The 22,421-nt window shown below is 50.2% G+C and overlaps 1 protein-coding gene across 2 annotated transcripts in view; it reads left to right on the top strand.

Annotated features, from left to right (window-relative positions):
• The first annotated feature begins 19,819 nt into the window (after nucleotides 1–19,819).
• Nucleotides 19,820–22,421, top strand: part of DACH1 (dachshund family transcription factor 1) — a 396,438-nt gene continuing 393,836 nt past the window's right edge. For both annotated transcript variants that reach the window (XM_044437902.1, XM_044437901.1), the window contains exon 1: nucleotides 19,820–20,553. In XM_044437902.1, coding sequence (XP_044293837.1) covers nucleotides 19,820–20,553 — 734 coding nt within the window. The remainder of the gene's footprint in view (nucleotides 20,554–22,421) is intronic.

The raw sequence follows: 22,421 nt of genomic DNA, 5'->3' as shown, positions 1-22,421 counted from the left end.
GTGGCTGAGAACATATGAATGGGGTTCTTAGGCAAGAGGGAATTGTGGTGCAGACTGCAATTCGTATGCCCAGCTGCTTGAAAATCACTCCCAAAGATCTCTGTGGGATTTACTTCTGAGTTTTTGGCTGTTAAGGATGTGCCTGGACCAGTTTGAACCATGAATAAGTATATAAATTCTGCAAGCTACTTGACAGGGCACTGGCTGATATCATCTATGAAAATTTGCATTCAGATTGCAGTGGATAATTATAAAAACAGAGCATAATATTGTGTTGCAACCATCTTACAATGTTTTGTGTACAAAACCAATCATTGGGAAAGGCTGACAGGATGATACGAAGCCAAATGTAAACATGTGCTCTTTATTTTTATTGACAAATAAGGAACAATAAGCCCAGTTTATGTTGTCAGTGTCTAAGGCCTTGATAGCATGGACAAAAACAAATTGTAACTAGAGGCTCTGGTCTGTATTAACAACTTTCATAAGCACTTACTTCTGTAGTTACGTGCTATGGCTTTTGCTCCCCACTGAGACAGAGATCTCTTAACTAGGTAAAACTAAGATGCAAATATAAAGGCATCCCATTTCCCGGAGTCTTGGACCATTTTCACAGCAGCATCAAATGTCAACATGCTCATGGCGTTCAGTGCACCTGTTTTGGGATTGGTTTTGTTCTTTTGCACACCTGTGGGATGATGTCAACGCATCCTGCGAATATCCCTGTTAAGCGATGCACATGGGTGTGTCAATCACACCTTAATGATCAGTCCATGAGGTTACTTGGTACATTTTCTTCCACTGACAATGCCTGCAATTATGTGATCTGAAAGCAAACTTGGTAGCCCCTCCCTGCTCACCATTTCAACGACTTGAGTCGTGAGGTTGCAGCAACCTGCCTCCCACTAAGAATATTTTAAAAGCCTTGTCAGTTTCTGTTGTATATGGAAAGGTCCCCCGTCACCTCCATCAATGGCGCAACTGAGGATCTCAGTCTGTTGATTTATATTATTCATATTATTATATTATTCATATAGAACCACAACCCAGTTAAAGCAGCCTTGGATTTTAGCCCATTTGTCCTTTTAAGTCAGTGAACTTACTTAAGCTATACCATAAAAAATCCTCAGAATTCTTTGTGGTGAGGATGCTGCTAATTCTGTTTCAGACCTCTGGATGCCCTGCAGTTCCCAGGGCTCCCGGAGGAGAGGGGATTGGCTGTTAATTTGCCTATGGTGCAGACATGGCTAAAGGATTCGCACATGCTTCCATGTATGTTGCAGTTTATACCGGAGCAGATAAAACAGGGACGGGCTGTCTGTGTTTTGCCATCTTCTCGAGGTTTGTGCTGCAAGCCGTGAATATTCAGCACAGCAGAACTAAAGACTTGCCAGAGGCCACCCAGCAAATTCATGGCTGACAAGGACTTGAACTCATCTTCCAAGCCCAATACTCTGATCACTGGTCCAGGCAGGTTCACCTAGTATAAGCAAGCTAGCATTTGGCAAGCCTAATTAAACTTTATCAGAAATATTTGACTGCTAAGTGCCCTTTAAAATGCTTGCTTTGCCTAGCTGTTGGTAAGGGGGTAACAGTAAGAATGAAGCAATGACCCATGGATATTCCATTTGAGCTAGCCAGTCTGTGTGACGGTGGACTGGATGCATTCATGAATTTCAAAACTTTGCAGACCACAACTGAATCAACTGAACGCAAAGCATTTTATTTCTCAGATGGAGTAGTGTACAGTAATGCCTTTGAAGCTGCTCAGTTCCTTCATAGGAAGAGCATCCCATGGATTTTTCAAAATGTAGCAGCTGCAGGTTTTTGCTGAGAAGACAGAGCAGCTGGCGATGGCTGTAAGAATATTGGTTGAGTAGTCACCTGCATTTTAATGTACCACTTGACCTCAAGCAGTTTTATATTTTTTGAATTTGGTCAGGGGCCAGAATGTGGGTGGCAAGAGGCAAGAGAGAGGCACAGGGACCAGGGCAACAAAACTTGAGGCAAGACAGAGTCCAACGTCCAACAGCAATAGCAGGCCCCAGTCACCGTCACAGAACAGGCTAAGATCAGGATCCAGAAATATGTATCTAGACAGGCATGGAGACTGTCATGGACAAACCAACCAGGGCGAGGCAGGATGCTGGTGCTGCGCCACAGCTAGCATGAGAACCTGTGCTACTGAGACAACACAGAAAGGCAGGAGAAATCTGCGGCAAGAACACTCGGAAAACTATCTGAATCATCTGGGGAAGACCATCAGATTTGGTCTACCAGTCTTCAGCTAGAACCTGCATTTGGTGAGGAATCGGAGGAAGTGAAAGGTAATTTACAGGAACTGCTACACATTGTTAGAAGCAAAGGTAACCTTAACTTTAATATCCATTCAGTCCTTATTACATGACTTCACAAGAATGAACAAGCCTAGAAGAGAAATAAGTGCGGTCTGAAGTCACATCAGTTAAAAATAGCCATCACAAAGTAATCAACTAATACTTTAACCTACCAGTAAAAGAGGTTGTAGACTGAAATTATTGCTGGTAAGTTCACAAAGTAGAATATGAAAGTGTTCTTACTTTTTTCAAACTGGCTAATAGCTGACATTATAAATTAAGGTGGTGAATTCCCCAAATCACTATCAATGTCCCTAGAGATAGTGCAAATTAGCTAGTTTCCGTCTGTGGGTTTACCAACAAAAGCAATTTCTTGGTTGGCAATATGTCTGCCCAGCAGGACTGATAATAAATCTGTGTTGTGATAAACTTTGCAAATGCCCAGGATGAAAAACAAGTTTTTAAGCATAATGCTTTACTGTGTCTCTCCACTGAAAGGCTTTGGCTAATATTCAGAATTCACTCAGAACTTCTTATGCATTTGCCACTTGTCAAATCAGCAGTCTCCTAGCAAATGCCTTGTCAATTGTAGAAATTTGGGAGTTTTCTATATTGTTGTTTCTCAACATTTCTCATCTCGTCACCTCTTGCTAATGCTCAAATTTGTTTCTCTCAGGTTGAAAACCACTAGTCTTTGGGCAGCAGACATAACCATCTTCTGTTATGTACCTATGAGATAATTCAAGACTTGCCTAGTTCTTGCATAATCCAAATAAACCCTTAACAAAAGTGCTTAACAGGTATTCAAAGATATAAACATCTGCAGCCTGGGAACTTTTACAGCCCTTGCCCTACAGAGGGCGCCTTTAGCTCATTAGAAGCACAACTGAAGACCCGCAAATAGGTGTTTTTATCAGTCTTTTATATGAATCTTTAGTACAGTGACCTCCTACAAATACAGTGATTATAAAATTCTATTTATTTCTAATATATGGAAGCTTTATCATCCTGCAATAGGAAACTTTTACAATTTAGACTGCAAATTTGCTTTTGCAGATTGCCAAGAACCAATATTATTAAACTACTAAGGAATATAGCAGTGAAATAGACTATTAAAGATTGGTTTCAGAGGTAGAGAATCAATAAAACAAAATCTTGAACTATTTATTCATGCTAATCATGTTTTGGACATCAACAAGAATAACTAAAATGTTCTGAGTTTTAACTGAAAATATTGAATGAAATAATTAAAAATGAATTTTTCACATGCTTGAGAAACATGTTGCAGTGCTACCAACTTATCAACATTTTTATGGAAATAAAGATAAATTTGGACTGTTTCATCCAGGACTCTTGATCCAGAATGAAGTGGGGGAAGACAGAATCCAGATGAATCAATGAAATCTAATGTTTCCATAGCTCTCCTTTATGAACAATAACGGCATAGGATAGAAACCTACAAGGTACTTTCAATCCCTGCTGATTCTCTTCTGTCCTGCCAGTTGAGAAAGTGGCTCCCATTGCTAGTGCAATAGTAGTTTGATGCTCCCAGGAGGCAATATGAAACAAGTGAAAAAATTGTTGAAGGAGGTCGGTCAATGGAACTCACACAAGGGAACTCCATCAACTTGTCCCCTTCTAGAGACTAACTTTTCCCGTGTTTCAGGGCTTCCCCTGATGTTGTTATATGCCATCAAGCTGTCACTGAATGAAAGCCCTCCAAAATGGGAGGGATCACTACATCTCTCTTGCGTAAGTGCTTAGTTCCACTTGACCAACGAAATTGGCAAGAACCATTGCTTTCAGAAAGAAACCGGTGGGGACATAAGAGACCACTTGGATTCTGGGATAATTGAGCCATATGTAGACATTTTCAAGATGAACTGATTTTAGTGGAAGAGGTAAGCAAATGCTCAAACTGAAACCAAAATGAACTTTATTTGACTGGGTCATGAAATCCATAGTTTCCATTCTGACAAATTTGTAAATCATGAGTAACCCACGTCTAGGACATAAAACCAATATCACAGAAATTATGAAATGTTTGTTGTTACTTTTCAATGAAAATATGATTTATTTCTATCTTCCAGTACTTTAGGCATTCAGTATCACATTGTACGTCGTCCCTGATTCACACTTTGAAAGTTACACTACTGCATGAAGAGTTTTTCATTTCCTTCATTAATATTGCTTGAGAAGTATTTTAATCATCTCCATTAGTGGCTATAAAGTACTTGTAGGCCCGATGAAAATGAAGTTGGGGACTTTGCCTCCAGTTCAGATTCTACCATCATCTCTGTTGGATATCGGAACTCAGTAGAATGAAATTTACTCCTTCAAATGTTTCTATATTCTTAAATTTACTTAACTAAGAACCATCTACACCTCCATTCAGTATCTAAGCAAATGTCTCTGAGTTTTACTGATGTGCCCAATTTTCTTGAAGCCATTCCGAATTGTTTCTAATTGAGGAATACAGGATTTTATGGTATGCCATTTGTAGATTTCCAGTGTTTAAAATGTGCCTGAAGAACAGAATAAGAATATTGCTTATGTTAATGTATTCAAATGCCCAAGATACTACAGACCAATTAAGCTGTTTTATTGTCAATCACCATGTCTGAGATTATGCCACTTCTCTTCCACATTCCCAATCAATTGTTTTCAGTGTCTGTTACTTTACTTTGGCCTGAACTACAGTATTCAGATACTTTTTCTACAAAACATTATTCAATAGAAATATTAAATAGCCAATGATGTTGATTATTAATATCCTTAAATAACTAATAACTAAGCATTCATGTGTAATTGCCTTGGTATAGCCTTAGCAGGGCTAGTGAGTAGGAATGAGAAGCAGAATGGGTCAACTTGTGTTACCAAGGAAAAAAAGCTTGTGATGGATAATTTTTGAATCTTCTAGACTGGTGATGTCATTGAAAATTGGTTAGAACTCTGCCAGATCTTTGACAATGGGGAATGTTGGAAATATAGGCCCAAATCCAGCACAAACTGGCTTAATCCCACTGAAATCAGTGGTTTTCAAGTATGCCTAAATCTCTTGTTGGAATTGGACCATAAAGGGGAAATTTCCTCTTCCGATCTCAGACTGATAGATTTGGTAATAATAATTGGTTTATGGTTGTCCTCTGGGTTGTGTTACTCTTGCATCTTTAATATAGAATTGGGATTATGCAAACTGTCTTGATTCTTATTAGAAAAAGCTATCTGCGTATGTTAAAAATAAATGAATTGGCATTAATTGAATTCTAGAAAGGTAAAGAACAACTGCCAGTCCGTATCATGGCATTTAACAATTAAAACAGTCGAAATAAAAAATAATTATACTGATCCAGCTTAATAGGAACCAGTTTTAATTGTGATGCTATGATCCAGCCAAAGTTAGTAAGGTATAAGGATGCAATTCTAGCCTGAGTAAGTTCCACTGAACAAAGTAAGACTACATATGAGTAAGGATGCTTGCAGTTCAATGCATTTCTCATTGGAAGTAATGGAACAAGTTCACCATTGTTCCACTGACATTTATCTGCAGGATTACTTAGCAATGAACTCTCTTTTGTCACACTTACTCAGAAATAAGCCCTGTTAAAATCAGAGGTACTTTTTTGCCTAGGCATATGTAGGGTCAGGCTACCTTCCCTTCCTGTAAGAATTCAGCACTTGCTTAGATTTCTTCTGTTACAAGTAGTACAGAATTGCTTCAACTGATTGAGCACTTCCCAGTATGTTGATACTACATGTGTAATATCTCAGTAATGCATGCCATTCACAATAATGTGCAACAAACATTTAAAGTAGCAAAGCTACTTCTAACAAATGAAAATTCCAGTCTCACCCATACACACTGTCAGCTGAACATGAATGTGCTGAAATTAAATTGAAGTTAATTGAAAAGCCTATTTATTCAAAAGTAAGTTAAAGCATACAGTTGATGTCACTGATCTGCTTCACATGGGTTGCTGAATTCTGGCTTGCCAAGATGTGTGAACCCCACTATGTTAACAAGCCATGGTTTATTAATCACAAATGACCCACAAAGATAATCTTGTGGTTTGTTGTCGGGCTGTGGGTTGTTTAAATGATGGCTTTTGCTACATGTGAACCCAGAATTGCTGGGTGTTCATGGGTGTTCTGCTAAGCTACTGAAGTTGCAGGCAAGAGTGGTAAAACAAGCAAACAAAAATAGCCCCTCGACATTCCAGTAACACAGTGGGGCAAATCGAGTGAGGAAGTAGGCAAATGAGGAAGGAAACCAACAACCCAAGGACTGAGCAAACAAACCATGATGTGTCTGATCATCTGCCAAACAACGCCTGGGCAGGGGAACAAACGATGGGTTAGGCTGTTGAGCCTTAGTATCAAGCTCAAAATGTTTTGTTGCAATATGCAACTAGCACCCTTGAACGCTATGGAACTTCTTCCAAGTGGATTTGCCTGCTGTTTATCAATTAAACTCGGGGGAATTCAAACAAAAGGATCATGAAGAGTTGCTTTTTATAGCACTTAGGAGTATCATACATCTGTTGTAAACGTTGGGCACAAACCAGCTGAAGTGAAGCACTTCTAAATCCTATTGATTTCAGCAGTAAGATTAAAGCACTTGTTTGATTCCTGCTACAATTCCTGCCTGCTCGGCACCTTGATCCTGGCCCATTTATGGAGGAATAAACACCATTTATTTCAGTAGCACTTACTTCCAGGTAGGGATCCTCTGGATCACAGCCTCAATGTCTACACTTGCTGTTTACTTGCCTTTTGTTTTCTGCCATTTCTGAAAGGAGCTGACTTGTTATGGGTCACTGAATAAGCAAGCAATCAAACACTTCTCATATAAATTACCGGTTCCTTTCCAAGCACAACTGCTCAAAGAAGAGTGTACCAGGTTACAATTTAAGGCTCAGAGCAGCAAAGTCATCTTCTTGCTCAGGAAATGAGTAAAAAACCTAAGACAAAACAGGGAGCAGCTTCATGGAGAGACAAGATGCAAAACCTTTTGAAGTTTTTGAACCCGTTCATGGTTTCAAGTTTGTTTTGCAGCATTTATTCTGCCAGGGCTTGCTTTTTCAGCCATCCCAGAGTTAAAAAATGGATAGGTAGAAAGCAACTTTTGACCAAGAGTCCAATTACATGATCACAAATCCCATTGATTTCAAACAGATTGAAAGGCTTGTATGTTGGACTATAACCGAAGTCAGGGATCAAAGCCATTATTTTCAAATCATGCTAGTAAGAGAGTTCTCAGAAATGCATTTTAAATCAGTCTCTAAAATCTGCAGTGAATAGAGCATGCATTCAGTTTCTCTTTTGCTGGCTGTGATTAGTTTGAGTGTCTGAACCATGAAACGCCTGTATGTTAAAGTATGCATTTGTTTTCACATCTGAAGAGAATCTGCTGCACCTGTTGAAACATTATTGCTTGGACTGTGCATCTTTGATTTAACAAAAATTGCCATTTTTATCCAGTGTTAATACTGATCACACTTGTTAATACTGATCACACTTTGCAAATTTCACGGGCAAAGGTTTTCCTGATTGCAGTTGTTTAAATTTCATGCCATATCTGCATTAATTAATTACCTGGGAGTAAACCCTGTGGAACAGATGAAACTTACTTGTGAGTAGAAATGCCTAGTGAAATGGCAGTGAAAATGTCTATGTAGGTTTATAGCAAGTTGTAGGCAACCTGGTGTCCTCGAGGTGCTTGGAACTACAACACCCATCAGCCCTATCATGGTCAATGGTCCGGGATTATGGGAGCTGCTGTCCAAAACTGTGAAGGGGACAGAGTTGCTACCCCTTGGTTTACACCTAAAACATTATGCACGGCTGAACCCAAGAAATCGTGCACCCAGATAGCTTGGACTGGCTCCCGTGTCCACTCCAGTGAAAACTCAGGGCAAGTCCTTCTTTGGTGCAGAGAACGCCTTCACTCTCAGTAATTTCAATCGGACTCCGGTAGCTGAATGTCCTGCATGTACTCAGAGGAGAGGATCTTGCGTCCGACACAGCAGGGCTTACAGCTGAGATGAAGTGCAGAAGCGTCTGGGGGGAACTGAGGCCTCAGTCTGATGCGACAAAGCGTTAACCACACTTTGGCATCCGGACTAATTAATGGTTCCTGCAGTCGAATCAGTGAGCTGTAAAAGGCTGGATGTTCTGCAGTGCGCACGGTTGGAGCCAGGGCATCCCTCTGTTAGGGATCTGATTTGGCTGTATATCCCATAGAGTTCAATGACATTCATTTCTGGCCCAGGCTGCCATCTGATGCGCCGGTCGCTGCTTGCTAGTATACCCATGGCATCCTGCCTGCGCGATCGCGGCTTTCCTAGGAACGGAGCGACCAACCTGCGGCTCAAAGGATCCCAGACGGAGTCCTAACTCCCATCGACTTCAATGGGTTGCTCCCGCTAAGAGGTGCAGCCTTCAGCATCCATCACAAGCCTGCAACATTGAACGCACTGACTGGAGCGGGAAGAGCCGCGCAACTCCAGGGGGGTTCTTTCCGGGGGGAAGCCCTTAGGATCGCGCTGCTGCAGCAGCGCCTAGAGATGGACACATGTTGCCCCCCCCCCCCGCCAGCCGCCTGCTGAAAAATCAGGCGATTCCTGCAGCCCCTGACGTGTCTCTTTCAACTGCAAGGCTATTGTTTTAGCGATTCTTATCGTCCCATTGGGCTATTGTGTTTCGCCAGTGGCTCTTTTAAAGCACACACAACCGCCCCCCCCCCGTGACTTCCTTTGAAGTTGTGCTGTGTCACTCTATTTTCATGTGTGAATTACTGCAAAGAATCGCGATGACCCAAAGCTCGGCCAGTTTCCATGCGGCTTCCAGCCCCACCGGGCGCGGGGGGGGGGGCGGCTTTGGCGCCCCGCTCCGGTTTGCCTTCCCCGCGCCCTCGTTCCTTCCATGCCCCTCGACAGCCTCTTCCCACCCCCGTTCGCCGAGTTACATCATAATTAATTTTTTTGCTCCCGGTTCCCACGCGAGGCGTGCTCAATGAGGAGCAAAATAGAATTTTAAGTAATTTGTTTGTATTCTCGTCTGGAAGTGCAGGCGCGGAGGACGGTGGGGAGGCTGGAAAATTAACGGCGTGGCTAGCTGGAGTTTACTGCTCAGGCTTTGGCAAACATCGCAGTTATAGTATGACTGCCGTTGGTACTCTTGGTATAAATTATTGATCACCTCTCTTATTTTTCTTTCTGCTTAATGGATATTACAGCATCGCCGTTTACAACGTTCTAGTTAAGACGGTGTCAGCACTTCCATGGCGAGAGCTCGCCTGGTCCTCTTCCGCCTCTCTCCCCCTCTCCCTCAGAGCCCTACTCTGGTCTCGACACTCCCCCGACAAGATAGTATTTTCAAGTGGAGCAGAAAGGTAACACGGGCAGCGTTTGGTAAAACAAACGCTCGAGTTAATGTGGAGTGTGAGCTGCAAACAAAACCCCCTTTCTCGTGTGGCAAAATGGGTGCGCGGTGGAGAAAGCCCTCCGCGTGTGTGTTTGGGAGCGGACGCCGCCCAGGAGCCGTTCAGATAACGGAGTCTCAGCCACTTCCCACCGGCAGAAGCCTTGGCCACCCCTGATTTGGGGGAATTACACCTCCTTCTCCACTCCTCGCCAGGTTGAGGCACTCCTGCAAACTTCGGGGCCGTCTTGGGGCGGGTCGTGGTGCCCTCCCGGGGGTGGATTGGCAAAGCCAGGGAAGCAGCTTTATGCCCTAAGAGCTCAGAAGCTCATTCCCGGGAGAGGGAGAGAGATTCTCGCGATTCGACTGACGAGGGATGTTTGAGAACAAAGGAAGAAGAGGAGGCGCGTTGGCTGCCATCCTAAACTCACTTCCGTGGAAGTAACTTTCACCAAAATAAGCGGAACGAACGCGCTCTATTCTAAAAACTTGCATTTCGGGGAAAGTGCGGCTGGGCCGCCCAGTACTCCTACATTCAAAAGGAAGGTTTTGCATTGCGTACCCTGCGTCCACCGGGCCCTCCACTTCCAAACGTGCCACTCAGACCCCTCCACTACTTTAACAGGAGTTAACTATCACGGAGCTCAAGCAATCCGGATTAGTTGCCCCGGACATGCATCTCTACCGCCCGGATTGTGTGAAAGGGTGTTTGGCACTCCCATTGCTCCACGGGAAGGCCGCGCGTGCTGCCATCTAGTTTCCCCGGATTAAAAAGGGTTGCAGCGCTGTACGTGCCTGTTCCGAGGATCGGGGTATACACAGAGAACGCCTAGGAGCTCTCTCTGCAAGGAGAGCGATCCAAGAAGTCCAAGGAAAGGGTTTTCCGGGGCTTTTAGAGTTTCCAGCGATGCAGATTTAAGCAACGATCCGGCCAGTGGGGGGCACGGGTCTCTGGGGCTTGTTCGGAGGACTGCGTTCCGCACGCGGTCTGATCAGCCTTGCGAGCTCCTCCCGCACCCGTGCGTCGGGCCGGCCGCTTGGAGGCCGACGAGGGCGCGCAGCCGGCGCCGCAGGACGCACCGCGGGTCCGCCAGGCTTCCCTTGCAGCTTTGGCGCGGGCGATTCCGGAGCCTCCCACGGCCACGCGCAAGGAAGAGCCGCCACCGCGCCCCCGTCCACGCCTTGCTATTTCGGCGCGGCGCTTCCCGACGACACCGTCGCTGCGCAGGCGGCTCAGAGCGGCAGCACACATCCCGGCGCTCCCTGCGCGAAAAGTGCGCGCCGTGTGGAAGAGAGCTGGCCCTGTGCGCTCCTGGCGCGTTCCTCTGCCACGGCCTCCCCATCCTTCCGAAATGATCAGATCAAAAAGTGTGGGGAATCGAAAGGTTTCGGAGTCCGTGCCGGCCGCAAAGCAAGCGGAGCCGGGGCGCAACTGAGGGATCCTTGGCTCCCGCGCGCTTTGGCTCCCGCTGCTGTCAGGGCGCTGGTGCGCGCGCAGAGAGCAAAGGTGCTTTCCGCTGCTCCCGCGCTCGCCCCCAGAGCCTGGCTTGGGCCGGGCTGGGGGGGGGGGGGCTTCTGAGTGGGCCGCCACAGAGGTCCCCGGGAGGGCGGTCCGGCAGTTCCTTTGCCCAGCGCGAAGATGCGAATGACCCCTCGGGAAGAGCACCCGGTGGAAACGGGGGAACCTAAGAGGCACCTGGGGGGAGGGGTCCTAAAATTAAAAAGGGGGCTCGGGGAGTGCTGTCGGGGAGTGGATCCCAGAGGTCTTGCTCTGCTCTGCTGGGGAGGGTGGGGAAAGGGGTCCTAACCCGACTCGTAAGTGGCTTCTTCGGCTAGGAGGTATTCCAAAGAGACGTCCTGCAAAGGACCGTTTCGCCACGCACTGGGCCTGCGAGGCGAAATTCTCCCGACAGCTGCGCGGGACGGTTCCGCTGTCCAAGCCAGGCGAGGCTGCCCTGCCAGAGAGCTCCTTCGGAGCCGTTCGCTTGGCTCCCGGGCAAGCCAAGGCCCCCGCGCAGACCTCCGTCAGGCTCCGCGCATGCAGATCCTTTCACTGCGCGGCGAAGCCAGGGTGCAGCCGTCTCACCAGTAAGCCCCACCGGGTTGGAAGGGGCTTAGCTGCCTGCCAAGGCTTCCATGGGATTGCGGCGCGGGGCGCAGGCGAAAGGCTGCGTCCGGACCCCTGGCGCACGCCCAGAAAAAGCCAACGCCCGCGCATCCCTGCGCACTCGCTTTGTGCAAGGTTTGCGCGGCCGCGCTGCAGCCTGCGAGCGCTTTTTGACCACCGTCCTCCGCCCCCTCGCCGCAAACGCCGCCTGGCTCGCCATCCTAAGCAGGCGCTGGCGCTTGGATCGCGCTGCCCCCTCAAGCACGGGCGCTTCCCGCTCGGGCGCAGGACCCACGTGCGCCTCGGGCGGCCCCGCCTTTGCGTGCATGTTTCCAATGATCTATAACGCGATTTGTTCCAAAGTGCGCGCAGTTTTTGTCCAGGCCGTTTGTGGCGGTGCTGCTAATGCACTGTTTGATTGACTGAATTAGCAGTCATAACAATCTGGCGGCCTGGCCGTAGGAGTGAGCCTCAATTGATCTGCGTTATGTCTGGCCTGGAAACGCCGGCGTGAGCCTTTCTCCCCTCTTTACCCCTGGGGCTCCGCGCGTACCAAAATCCGGTCTCCATTTCATCCGTGCCTAACCGTCCCCCCCCACCCGCTTCGTCGGTGGATGGGTGGATTGCTTGGAAGAGGGGCGATCCACTGGGCCTGCTGGAAATAAACCCGAACAAGACGGAAAGTCATTTCGGATTCCGCCCCTGCCCTCCCCCTCCGCCTCCCCCCACGCCAAACCAAACCTTTTTGCTTTCAATTAGAATAAACATAATTAGAGAGTCGCCGTGCCTTGAATGGCAACCAGCCCTTTGTATTTGTACTAAACGTGTTATCTAGTTGTCCTGTCACTGACAAGACGCCGTCTTGTGTTTGGAGAAGGCGAGGCGGGACTTCTTTTTCCTCGACGTTACGAGTTCGAAACCCGCCGGTGTTGCTGGCGTTGTTTCCAGATACAATGAAAAGTAAAAATAAACAAATATGGGGCGGACTGCCTTTGCATGGGAAAACTGTAATTTCTTCGCAATCGATGCAACTAAGCCGCTTGCTAGCAACCCGCTACTTTCCCAATTCTCACGATCCCCTTTCGAGCGTGGGGCACGATCCAGCCCAAGGCGGCGCTTGAACGGCCTAATCCTATTTCCCCGACAACGGAGATCCCCTTTTTTTCTTTTTGCCAGATCAGGGTTGGGGGGCGAGCCACGTCTTCGCCTGGGGACGGTCCCGAAATGGTTCACCAACTTTCCGTCTCTTTGATGCCACGGTTGTCCCAGACCGGACTTCGAGGTGCTCTTTTACCTTACCAGACAAGTTTACTCTGGAGGAAATGACGGGCTGCCTTGAGGCTCGTGCCCTTTGTTCTTCTCGCCGCCCCCCTCCCCCGCTTTGTAACGTAGGATATATATAAAAGAAAAGGACTATTGATCACAGAGGGAGCTTCGTGAGTCGCTCCCCTCCCCCTCCCCTCCCCTCCCCATTTTGAGAAATCGCTGGATAAAGATCGGTCAATAGACAGAAGGAACGAGGCAAAGTATAATGCGGTCATTGTGTTTCTCAGGAAGGGCAAAAAGGAAAAAAGAGAAGTAGAAATAATCAAGAGGAGAATGTGTGTAATAAGGAGTTTAATATCGGGATCGGTCCCCACGCCCGGGGTCCAACTCCTTTTCTTATTCCACCCCCCCTGTTTTCCTACAGATAAGTGTGTCTGTGGTTGGCTGATGAGTTCCAACCTTTATTTGTCGGTAGCCAAAGAAGAAGAAAGGAAGAGGAAGTAGGAAAAAAGGAAGGAAAATAAGGAAGGATGGATGGACAGACAGGAAGGAAGGAGGAAGAAGGAAGGAAAAGAAGAAAAGATGGAGGGTGGACAAGAAGGAAGGACAGGAACGAAGGAAGGATGGAAGGAAAAGAGAGGAGGAAAAAGGAAGGAAGGAAGGAAAGAGGTTGCTACTTTTATTTTCCGTCACTCAGGTACTCAGAACCGCGAGGTGTCCAACTCGCATCTTACACGCTTCTCCGCTGCCCTGCGCTTAATAAAGCAGTGCACTGGAGCAGGTGTTGCTGAAAGTCATAAATTATGATAACTATCTATTCATCTTACTGTTTCCAGGGCGAGTTGTGCATGCATCGAAAGGGTCAGAGGGAGTGGAGGGGGGAGGGGGAGAGAAGGCGGGGAGCGGGGCGGGGGGCGGCTGGGGGGGCTCTGCCCTGAACAAGCTGTGAAGTGCAGAAGAAAAAACAGCCAGCTTCAAACAATATTCCAGGAAAGAAATTAAAGACTTCTTAATTAGTGCAGCAATTAAGCTTTCTTGGTCGCATTTTAATCAGCAGAGGCCCTATCAAAGGACAAACAGAGCGATTTGCAGGTCTTTGAATTTTAAACAGTGTTATTGATTTCAACGCCATAAGTCTCCTACTTGACACACACGGAGAATTGGCGAATATCACTTACGCTGCTTGCGAGAAGGGCCAATCCGCCCCCGCGGAAGGGCCGCGCAGCGAGGGGGCGTGCGGGAAACACCCCGGCCGTCTCCTCCGGCGCTGTCGCCTCCGCCGGCCTGCCCTCGCCGGCGGGGGAGGCAGCGCAAAGCCGGCGCATTTGGCCCCGATCCGCCCCGCATCCTGAGCACGCCCGCTGGCACGTCGAACCTGCGCCGGTGGAAAAGGCCTCGGAGGACCCTCTCGCCACTGTGGCCAAAGCAAGCCGCGGCTAGTCGTTACCTGCGGGGGGCCAGGAAGCCACGCCACCCCAGTGGGAAGCTTTCAGCCGTGTGAGCCTCTTTTTCTGCCTTTGCTTCTGTAGCCACAGCTTCAGGCAGGGCACACGAACGAGCGAGCTCGCCCCGTGGCAACAGGAGGCGCCCTTGAAAAGCACCCTGAACTGAAGTCCTCTTCTGGACGCTAGCTGGTAGTCGGTGCCAAGTTTGCCCAGATCAGACTTCTCTTAGCGCTTCTAAGAAATGTACCCGTCAACCTCAAGAGACTGAAAACCCAGCCGGTATCTCTGCAGCGAGGTTTGTTGGACCGACTTCCAAGCAAGGATGCTCCAGTCCAGTGGATACAGGAGCTCTCCTGAGGTCCATGACGGACGGCCCACTTAAGTAGGTGCCCCACAAGTGAGCGCGCCCGAACTGCTGTCCTGGTTGACACTCCTACGGCAAGGGGACGGCTCTCCGATTTTTGCACTCCACTGAGAAAAGTGGGCTTGTGGCTTCCCAGTTTTATGATGTCGTGCTTGGGCCCTGAAGTTTCGCGACTGTTTGTCCTTGCTATCCCTAATGCAGCTTCCGAGGGCTCCTTCGTGCTTTGGATAGTCTTAGCCCAGAAATGATTTTCCTGTTCTTTCAAATACCTCCATAAAAAAAGAAGTTTGTAAAAAAAAGAAAGATGAGCTTTCAAAACCACAGAACATGTTTCCAGATCATGTTGTAAGAAAGTCAATTTTTTGTTAATCTGAACGTTGAGAGTTCTTAATGTGTGCACTGTGCTTGTCCTGAGACAGCTTTGCACATTTCTTTTTATCGTTTTCAAAAAGTTTGCTTAAAATGGTGGTTGTTCCTAACCATTGAACAAACAGACCAGGAGGCAGCCAAGCTACAAGTCCTATTTATTGTCACTTGCTTAAATGGAGTATTTTCCATTTCTGTAACACATTTGCAGTATCTGCAGCACTTCAAATGTAATCCTGTGCACATTTACTTGGGATTAAGGCTACAGTGCTTTAAAACTTAGAAGAACCCTGATCAGTGCCTTAATACTGAAGATGCCCAATACTGACACCAAAGGGAGAAAGCCAGTTTGACTGTAGTTATGTACTCCCGTGCAACCGAGCCTTGGATGATGTAAAGGTGGTTCCCCAACACCAAAGAATTATTACACTCATATCCTTCCTTCGAAAGAGATCAAGGTGGTGCGTATGTTTTTCCACCCACCCCCACTTATCCTCACCAAACCTCGGATTTAAATATTGTGTAGATATTGGTATTCAAGCATTTTTAAAAGTTGCACAACAGGTCTTTCCTAAATATGCCTAGGTTATTTACTCTCAGTAGAGAGATACATTTAAAGGGACTTGCGTAGAAACCAGCTGGGCAATGAGATTGCGAACATCTCCCAAGCCTTTTCCCTGTTTATACTTCGGAACCAATTTATCTGGAAGTTTATATCCCCCTTGATTTCCCTATAACTTTTCCCAAAGAAAGAGCCGCTTCACAAAATTATCTCCCAATCAGACAGTGGGTTGCACCCATGTTAGTCTAACTTCATCAACTCTAGTCTTACGGCCTTGGGTGCAGCGCACAATTCCATGTACACTTGTCATGTGTAATTCCGGGAATCTGACGCACAGGCGGCTGTGGCGAACTACAGCATCCTCATGTGTCTGGAACCTCTGCTCAACTTGTGGAACTTTTTGATTTCCACGCAGGGCTGGTTGGTGCTTGCATCTGCCTCACTTCTGATTGCCACAGGCATCAAGTGTTGACTTGCATGTTTGGATGAGTCACCACAGATCAAACAAGACAGACAGACCTTTTAGATCACTTCACATGCCGGCATTTTTCTATAGAAGTAAGTTCACTTAATCATTTGGGGAGCGGTCATTGCTGGTATCTTTCAGCCCAGCAGGGAAGTCCTTTGCAAGTTGGAAAGCAGGCCTGACCCTTGCAAGTGTGTGCGTGTGCGTGTGTGTGTGTTTGGCACCACACCAATGTGAGCCGGGCATTTTCAAAAGACGAGTGAATCATCCCGTCTGAACTCTTTCCTACTTCCCCAAAGGATTGCAAGATCCCATATATTGCACGGGACAGAATTGCGCCGACCAGTACACATGCAAATTCCTGACTCCGCCCTTGAGTTCTTTTCGTAGTACTAGAAATGAATGTGGCTGAAGTCTAGGCCCGGCGTGCAAGAGGAGTTACGCTACGCCGCTGGGAAGAAGCTACTGACTGGGTCTGAGTGTCGAGTTGTCAAGATGAGAAAGCAAGTCCTGTGCACACCCGCATGTGACGTCAACCAGCCTGCAGAGCACACTTGGCTCACACCTAGCCCTGGAAAAGTGACATTGCAAACCTCCAGCTTTTCTTTCTTTCTTTCTTTCAAGAAAAAACATCTAAGAAATGTGAACGACGACAACAACAACAACCACCCCGAACAACCATAACGGCAGTAATATGTCCGTAGGAAAGAGAGACCTATAAAGCGTCCCTTAGGGGTTTAAGATATCAGCCTCAGGGGACAGATGGGGGAAATCCCGGGATAGCTCCCCACTTTTATGGGGTTGGCTACTGTTCGTTTCTGGAACTTGACCGTTTAAAGCAGTGCTTCAAAGCACCACTTGCAGTAATATTCTATTCTGTTTATTTTGAGAAGTGGCATGTTGCGCTGGGAACGTGGAAAACATATTTTTATCGCCTCCCTCCCGCTCGGGAGTTGGCAGGATTGCTTAGATTTAGGTAGCACAGAGGGCAACTCGCTGCTACAGAGGCTCCTGGTAACTTTTTTAATAGCCGTGCATCGTAAATAATGGGGCCCTGCGGCAAATATCGATCCCCCTCGCCACTTGCGAAAGCGCTCGCAGTGGGCTCGTCCCCACCTCCCCTGCGCCCTGATTGGCTTCGCCACCCGTGCGGCGAAGTTCCAGAGGACTAGAAACCAGCGGAGACCGCGTGTCAATTGCCCCCGCCGGTACGTTCAGGCTAATCGGCTGCAACTCGCTGCTCCGGGGCTGGTGCGCAAGCGGCACGCGGGCTCCCCGGCGCGCGGCGCAAAGCTCGGCGCGATCCCCTGCGCCCCGACGGCTTTTGCGCCCCGTGGGTTTCGGCGGAAGGGGGAAGCGCCGCTTGGCCAGGCGGGGAGGAGCGGCGCGCTTCCCAGCCCCGGGCTCCTGAAGAGGGGGGGGGGAGGAGGAGCGCAATCCCGCCCGCACCGTGGGCTTCCCTCGCACTTCCCCTGCCCTTAGCGGCGGGGCTCGGGAGAGCGCCCAGGACGCGGAGCGCCAACGCGCGCGTCGTCCGCGGGAGCGCCCGAGCCGGAGGACGCACCGGGGGCTCAGCCGCCCGGTCTCGCCTCCAAGTGGACGCCTTGCCAGGCAGTTCCAGCCACGGAGTCACCTGTTGGTCGCACGGCGCGCTCCGCACGACTCCTCGCGTCTGAACGGTGGCGAAGTTACGCCTGACCCCCCCTCAACAAAATACAGGGGTCCAAAACAAAGCGCACAGCCCACGCCTCACGCATTCCGAGCAAGTGCCGACGAACACCTTCAAACTGGGCACTCCGTTCAGCAAAAAAAGCCTCGCTCTTAGCAGCGCGAGAGAACAAAAGCGGCGGCGGGGGGGGGGGGGGGGCTTCTAGGCGAACATCTGCCCGCTTCTCTCCCTGCCCCACCAGCTTTTCGCTTTGAGAATCCCTTCCCACAACAGATGTTATTTCTCAACTGCATTAAGTGTAAGTACCTTGGGCTCTTTGATCCATAAATGCCTATTATTTTCCGGAAATGCTATATATCCCCCCCTTCTTCGAGCGCTTCACGTTTCATGCAAGCCCTTCACTTCATACAACAAAGCGCTCGGATAAGGACCAATAATTACCAGGCGTTCCTCGCCACTCTTATGAATAAATATATAACTTCCAGCCCTTCCGTTCTCTCTGGGCTTGTTTGCAAGCGAGAGAGAGAGAGACAGAGACAGAGAGAAAGTAAAGAAAGGGAGAGGCACAGATCCTTCCTCCACCTCCTGGCCCGTGCGCCTTAGTTTGCAAAGAGATGCTTCTTTGAAAGTAACCATGCACATTTGAAAGGGGAGGCGCGCGAAGCCGCCAGCCCTCCCCCAGCCTCCTTGCGGAGGGGGCTGGCGGCTCCGCTCGGGGTTTCCCTCCGGTTGGGCCAGGCGGGGCTGCAGAGCCGTGACTCGGTCCCTCGCGACTGCCTCTCCAGCGTGCGCTGGCTTCTCTATCGACGCGTGTTGACAAGCGGCTGCATCTCCCCCCGCCCCTGGTGGAGCGGAGAGCGTGCGGGGGGATAGTAAAAAAGAAAGGGGGGGTTTGGAAAATTACAGCGCTCTCCCCGGACGGGGCGCGACGCGAGCCGCGTCCCCTGCGCGGCTCCCCGGCAGAGGAGCGCGCCCGTCTCCCTCGCGCTGCGCCCCCAAGCGCGCCCCGCTACGCTCGCGGATCCTGGTTGGATAATTTGGGTTAACACCAGCCGGGGAGACTGGGGCGGCTTCAAAGGGTATTTCAAGTTGCCGGAGCTCCGCCCCTCGCTCTGTGCCGTGTGACAACAACAACTCGTCCACGGCCAGAGAACGGGAGGCTGGAGCCGCGGCGGCCGCAGCAGCAACAGCAGCGGCGGCGGCGGCGGCGCAGTCGCCGGCCCCGGACAGCCCTCGCCGGCAGCAGCAGCAGCGCGTCCTTGCAGCCTCTCCTCTCTCCTTCCTCCTCCTCCTCCTCCCTCCCCGCCCCGCCGCCCTCTTGGCCAACCTTTTGCTCAATGCCCCGGCAAGGGGAGAACTCCAGCCCGCCCGCTTCCTCTCCGACTAGGCGCTAGAGCGAGCGCCGGGGCGCGGGGCAGAGGAGGAGGAGAGGGGCGTGCGCGGGGAAGAGACCCCCGGCCGGGCTCTCCCCGCGGCTCCCGAGCGCGCCTCGCAGCCCCGCGCGGCCGAGCGCGCCCCGCTCGCTGCCGGGACGCTCGGCGCTGCCGCTCGCCCCCCGCCCGCGCGCCCCCGCCCCGCCCCCGCCCCCCAACTTGGCTCGGCGGCTCTTCCTCCCGCGCGCTCGCTGCTCCGCGCCAGGAGCCAACTTTTGCCTGCCTGCCTGCCTGGCCGCCGGGTTACCTGGTGCTCTGGCCGGGGGAGCCTCCCGCCCCGCGCCCGCTGGCTGTGCCCCCTTCTCGCGGAGCGGTGGGTGGCGGTCGTCGCGGGGGGGCGGACTGCTGCTGCTGCTGCTGCCGCCGCCGCGGCTAATGTGACCATGGCTGTCCCGGCTCCTCTAATCCCTCCGACCCAGCTGGTGCCCCCTCAGCCGCCCGTCTCCACCTCCGCCGCCTGCACCACCAGCACCAGCACCAGCACCGCCGCGGCCGCCTCTCCCCCGGCCAGCGCGCCGGCCGCCGCGGCCTCGGCGGGCGCAGCCGCCGCCGCGGGGACGAGCCTCTTCCGCCCGGAGCCCGTCGTGGCGGCGGCGGCGGCGGCGGCCACCTCCAGCAGCGGAGGCGGGGAGAGCAACTGCAGCGCCAGCTTGGGCACCGGCAGCGCTTCCAGCGGCGGCGGCGGCGGCGGCGGCGGCTCCAGCGTAGCGGGCGGCGGCGGCGGCCCCCCTGCCCCCAGCGCCGGGACCGCGGGCGGCGGGGGCGGCGTGCCGGGCAAGCCGGTGTACTCGACCCCATCGCCGGTGGAGAACACGCCGCAGAACAACGAGTGCAAGATGGTGGACCTGCGGGGCGCCAAGGTGGCCTCCTTCACGGTGGAGGGCTGCGAGCTGATCTGCCTGCCGCAGGCGTTCGACCTCTTCCTCAAGCACTTGGTGGGCGGCTTGCACACGGTCTACACCAAGCTCAAGCGCCTGGAGATCACGCCCGTCGTGTGCAACGTGGAGCAGGTCCGCATCCTCCGGGGCCTGGGCGCCATCCAGCCCGGCGTGAACCGCTGCAAGCTCATCTCCAGGAAGGATTTCGAGACCCTGTACAACGACTGCACCAACGCCAGGTAGCGAGGGGGAAGGCGAGGGCGGGGGGGGGGCGGCGGCGGGGGGGAGTGCGCGCCTCTCCGCGCCTTGCGCTGCCTCTGCTCGCGCGGAGCGCTTCCCCCGAGGACGCGCGCACTTCCCCGGAGCGCCTCCGGGGCGATCCCTCCCGCGCCTGCCGAGTGGAAGCACGTGCGGCCCGGCCCTAAGCCTCTGCGACTCCGAAAGTTCAGCGGGACTCGCAGCTCGGTCCTGTTTACGTTCATCCTTGGAAGTGATTCCCACTCCTGTTTAGCTGGCCTCACTCCCAGGGCTGCTACTTTGGAAAGGAGTTTAGGATTACGCAGTTTAGGAAAGAGAAGAAAAGCTGCCCTTTTTCGTTTCTGTCACTTTGAAGTCCCTCCCACCTTCTCTTTTAAGCCGACTTGGAAGGGGAGGTGGAGAAGGGATGGATGCAGACATGAGCGCACAGGCCTGGTGTCTGGCTGGGAAACGGGGTGGGGGCTCGGGGTCACCCAGTCCTGCAAGCCGTAATCTTGCACAAGTGCAGGCACAGGTGTGTGAGAAGGAGAGACAAGGCGCACCTGCCGAGGGCCATCTTTCCAGCCCCCTCCGCACGTGCCAGGAAGGAAAGGTTTCCTACAAATAATGCAGGGAAGTGGGATGTGGAAATCTTAGCCCTGAGAAATACTCAGAACCGAGTCTTTTAAGCTCTGACAGCAAGTCATCGCAACCTAATCAGGGAGACGTTACTAATCTTCTGATTACAAAGGCCTCTTAAAACCACCACAATCTTCCTGCTTTTTTTTTTTTTTAACATCCAGAACATTATTCCTTCCACTAGGGTAAGGGGATATTAGTGAGAGGGAGAAGGAGGCAGGGGTGGTGGGTGTGTTTATCCCTTTTCAGGACACACATTTCTCTAGTGGCCCATTGTGTGCACACTTGCTTGCAAGTGTGCTAACAGCCGCATGCTCCTGGGCATTGTGAGTAGGCCCCGTTGTTTTCAAGGTCTCACAACACATGCTGTTAGGACTGTGGTGTGGATCAGCCAAGTAAGTTCCATAATCATTTCTCCGTAATGTATATCACACTAGACGGGCTATAAGGGACTGTGTTGATGTGCTCTGAGTGATACTGCCAATTGTGGCAGTTGTTGGCAAATCATTTCCCAACCAGGGTGTGGGATCTATTGAATTAGATTAAGCCTTTCACCTGTGCTGAAAGGTTAGTTTGGTGTGGGGTGCTCCAAATAAGGATTTCTCTTCTGAGAGATACTTAATGAACATCGTAAAACATTCTCAAGTTGTTTCCCTCACAGAAACTAAGATGGTGATACCCTGAGGAAAGAGAACCCCCATACTTGGGAATGTAAGGAAGTTCAGGAATACCTGTTAAAAGCATTTCTTTAAGCCACCAAGCAAATGGGTGCTATAAATCAGCTTTCTAGTGTTCTAATTTATATATTATCTGCCCAATCAAGCAGACTAATTGGATGCTATACATATTAACATACATTGGTTTATGATTAAATAATTTTTATGCTACCTAGGAGCATAATCTAAAACCCATGTAACCCAAATGAGTCTTGTAGTGCAAAAATTGTATCTACAGGGAGCAAGAATGAAATCAGGAATTTCTCTATGTCTATTTTTACATAAGCAAAGATGCCAAGTAAGATCCCTTAGTTGAAGACAAAGTGTCCACTCTTTTCCAGAAACCCCAAGCCTGAACTGGTCAGAGGAGTTCTCTATGAGACAGAAATTGCACAGCCATCCTATTTGCTTGGCAATCTAAATGTTCAACATTTCTGTAATAATAAACACTTTTCCGCTCTTGCTTCAGTTTTTAGAGAGTTTGAGGACTAATATAGCTTGTAGTATTACATGCA

Source organism: Varanus komodoensis, unplaced genomic scaffold (assembly GCF_004798865.1).
Source record: "Varanus komodoensis strain SLA01 unplaced genomic scaffold, ASM479886v1 scaffold31, whole genome shotgun sequence".
Lineage (NCBI taxonomy): Eukaryota > Metazoa > Chordata > Lepidosauria > Squamata > Varanidae > Varanus > Varanus komodoensis.
The sequence above is the reverse complement of the archived record's forward strand: the minus strand, read 5'-3'. Positions and strand labels throughout refer to the sequence as shown.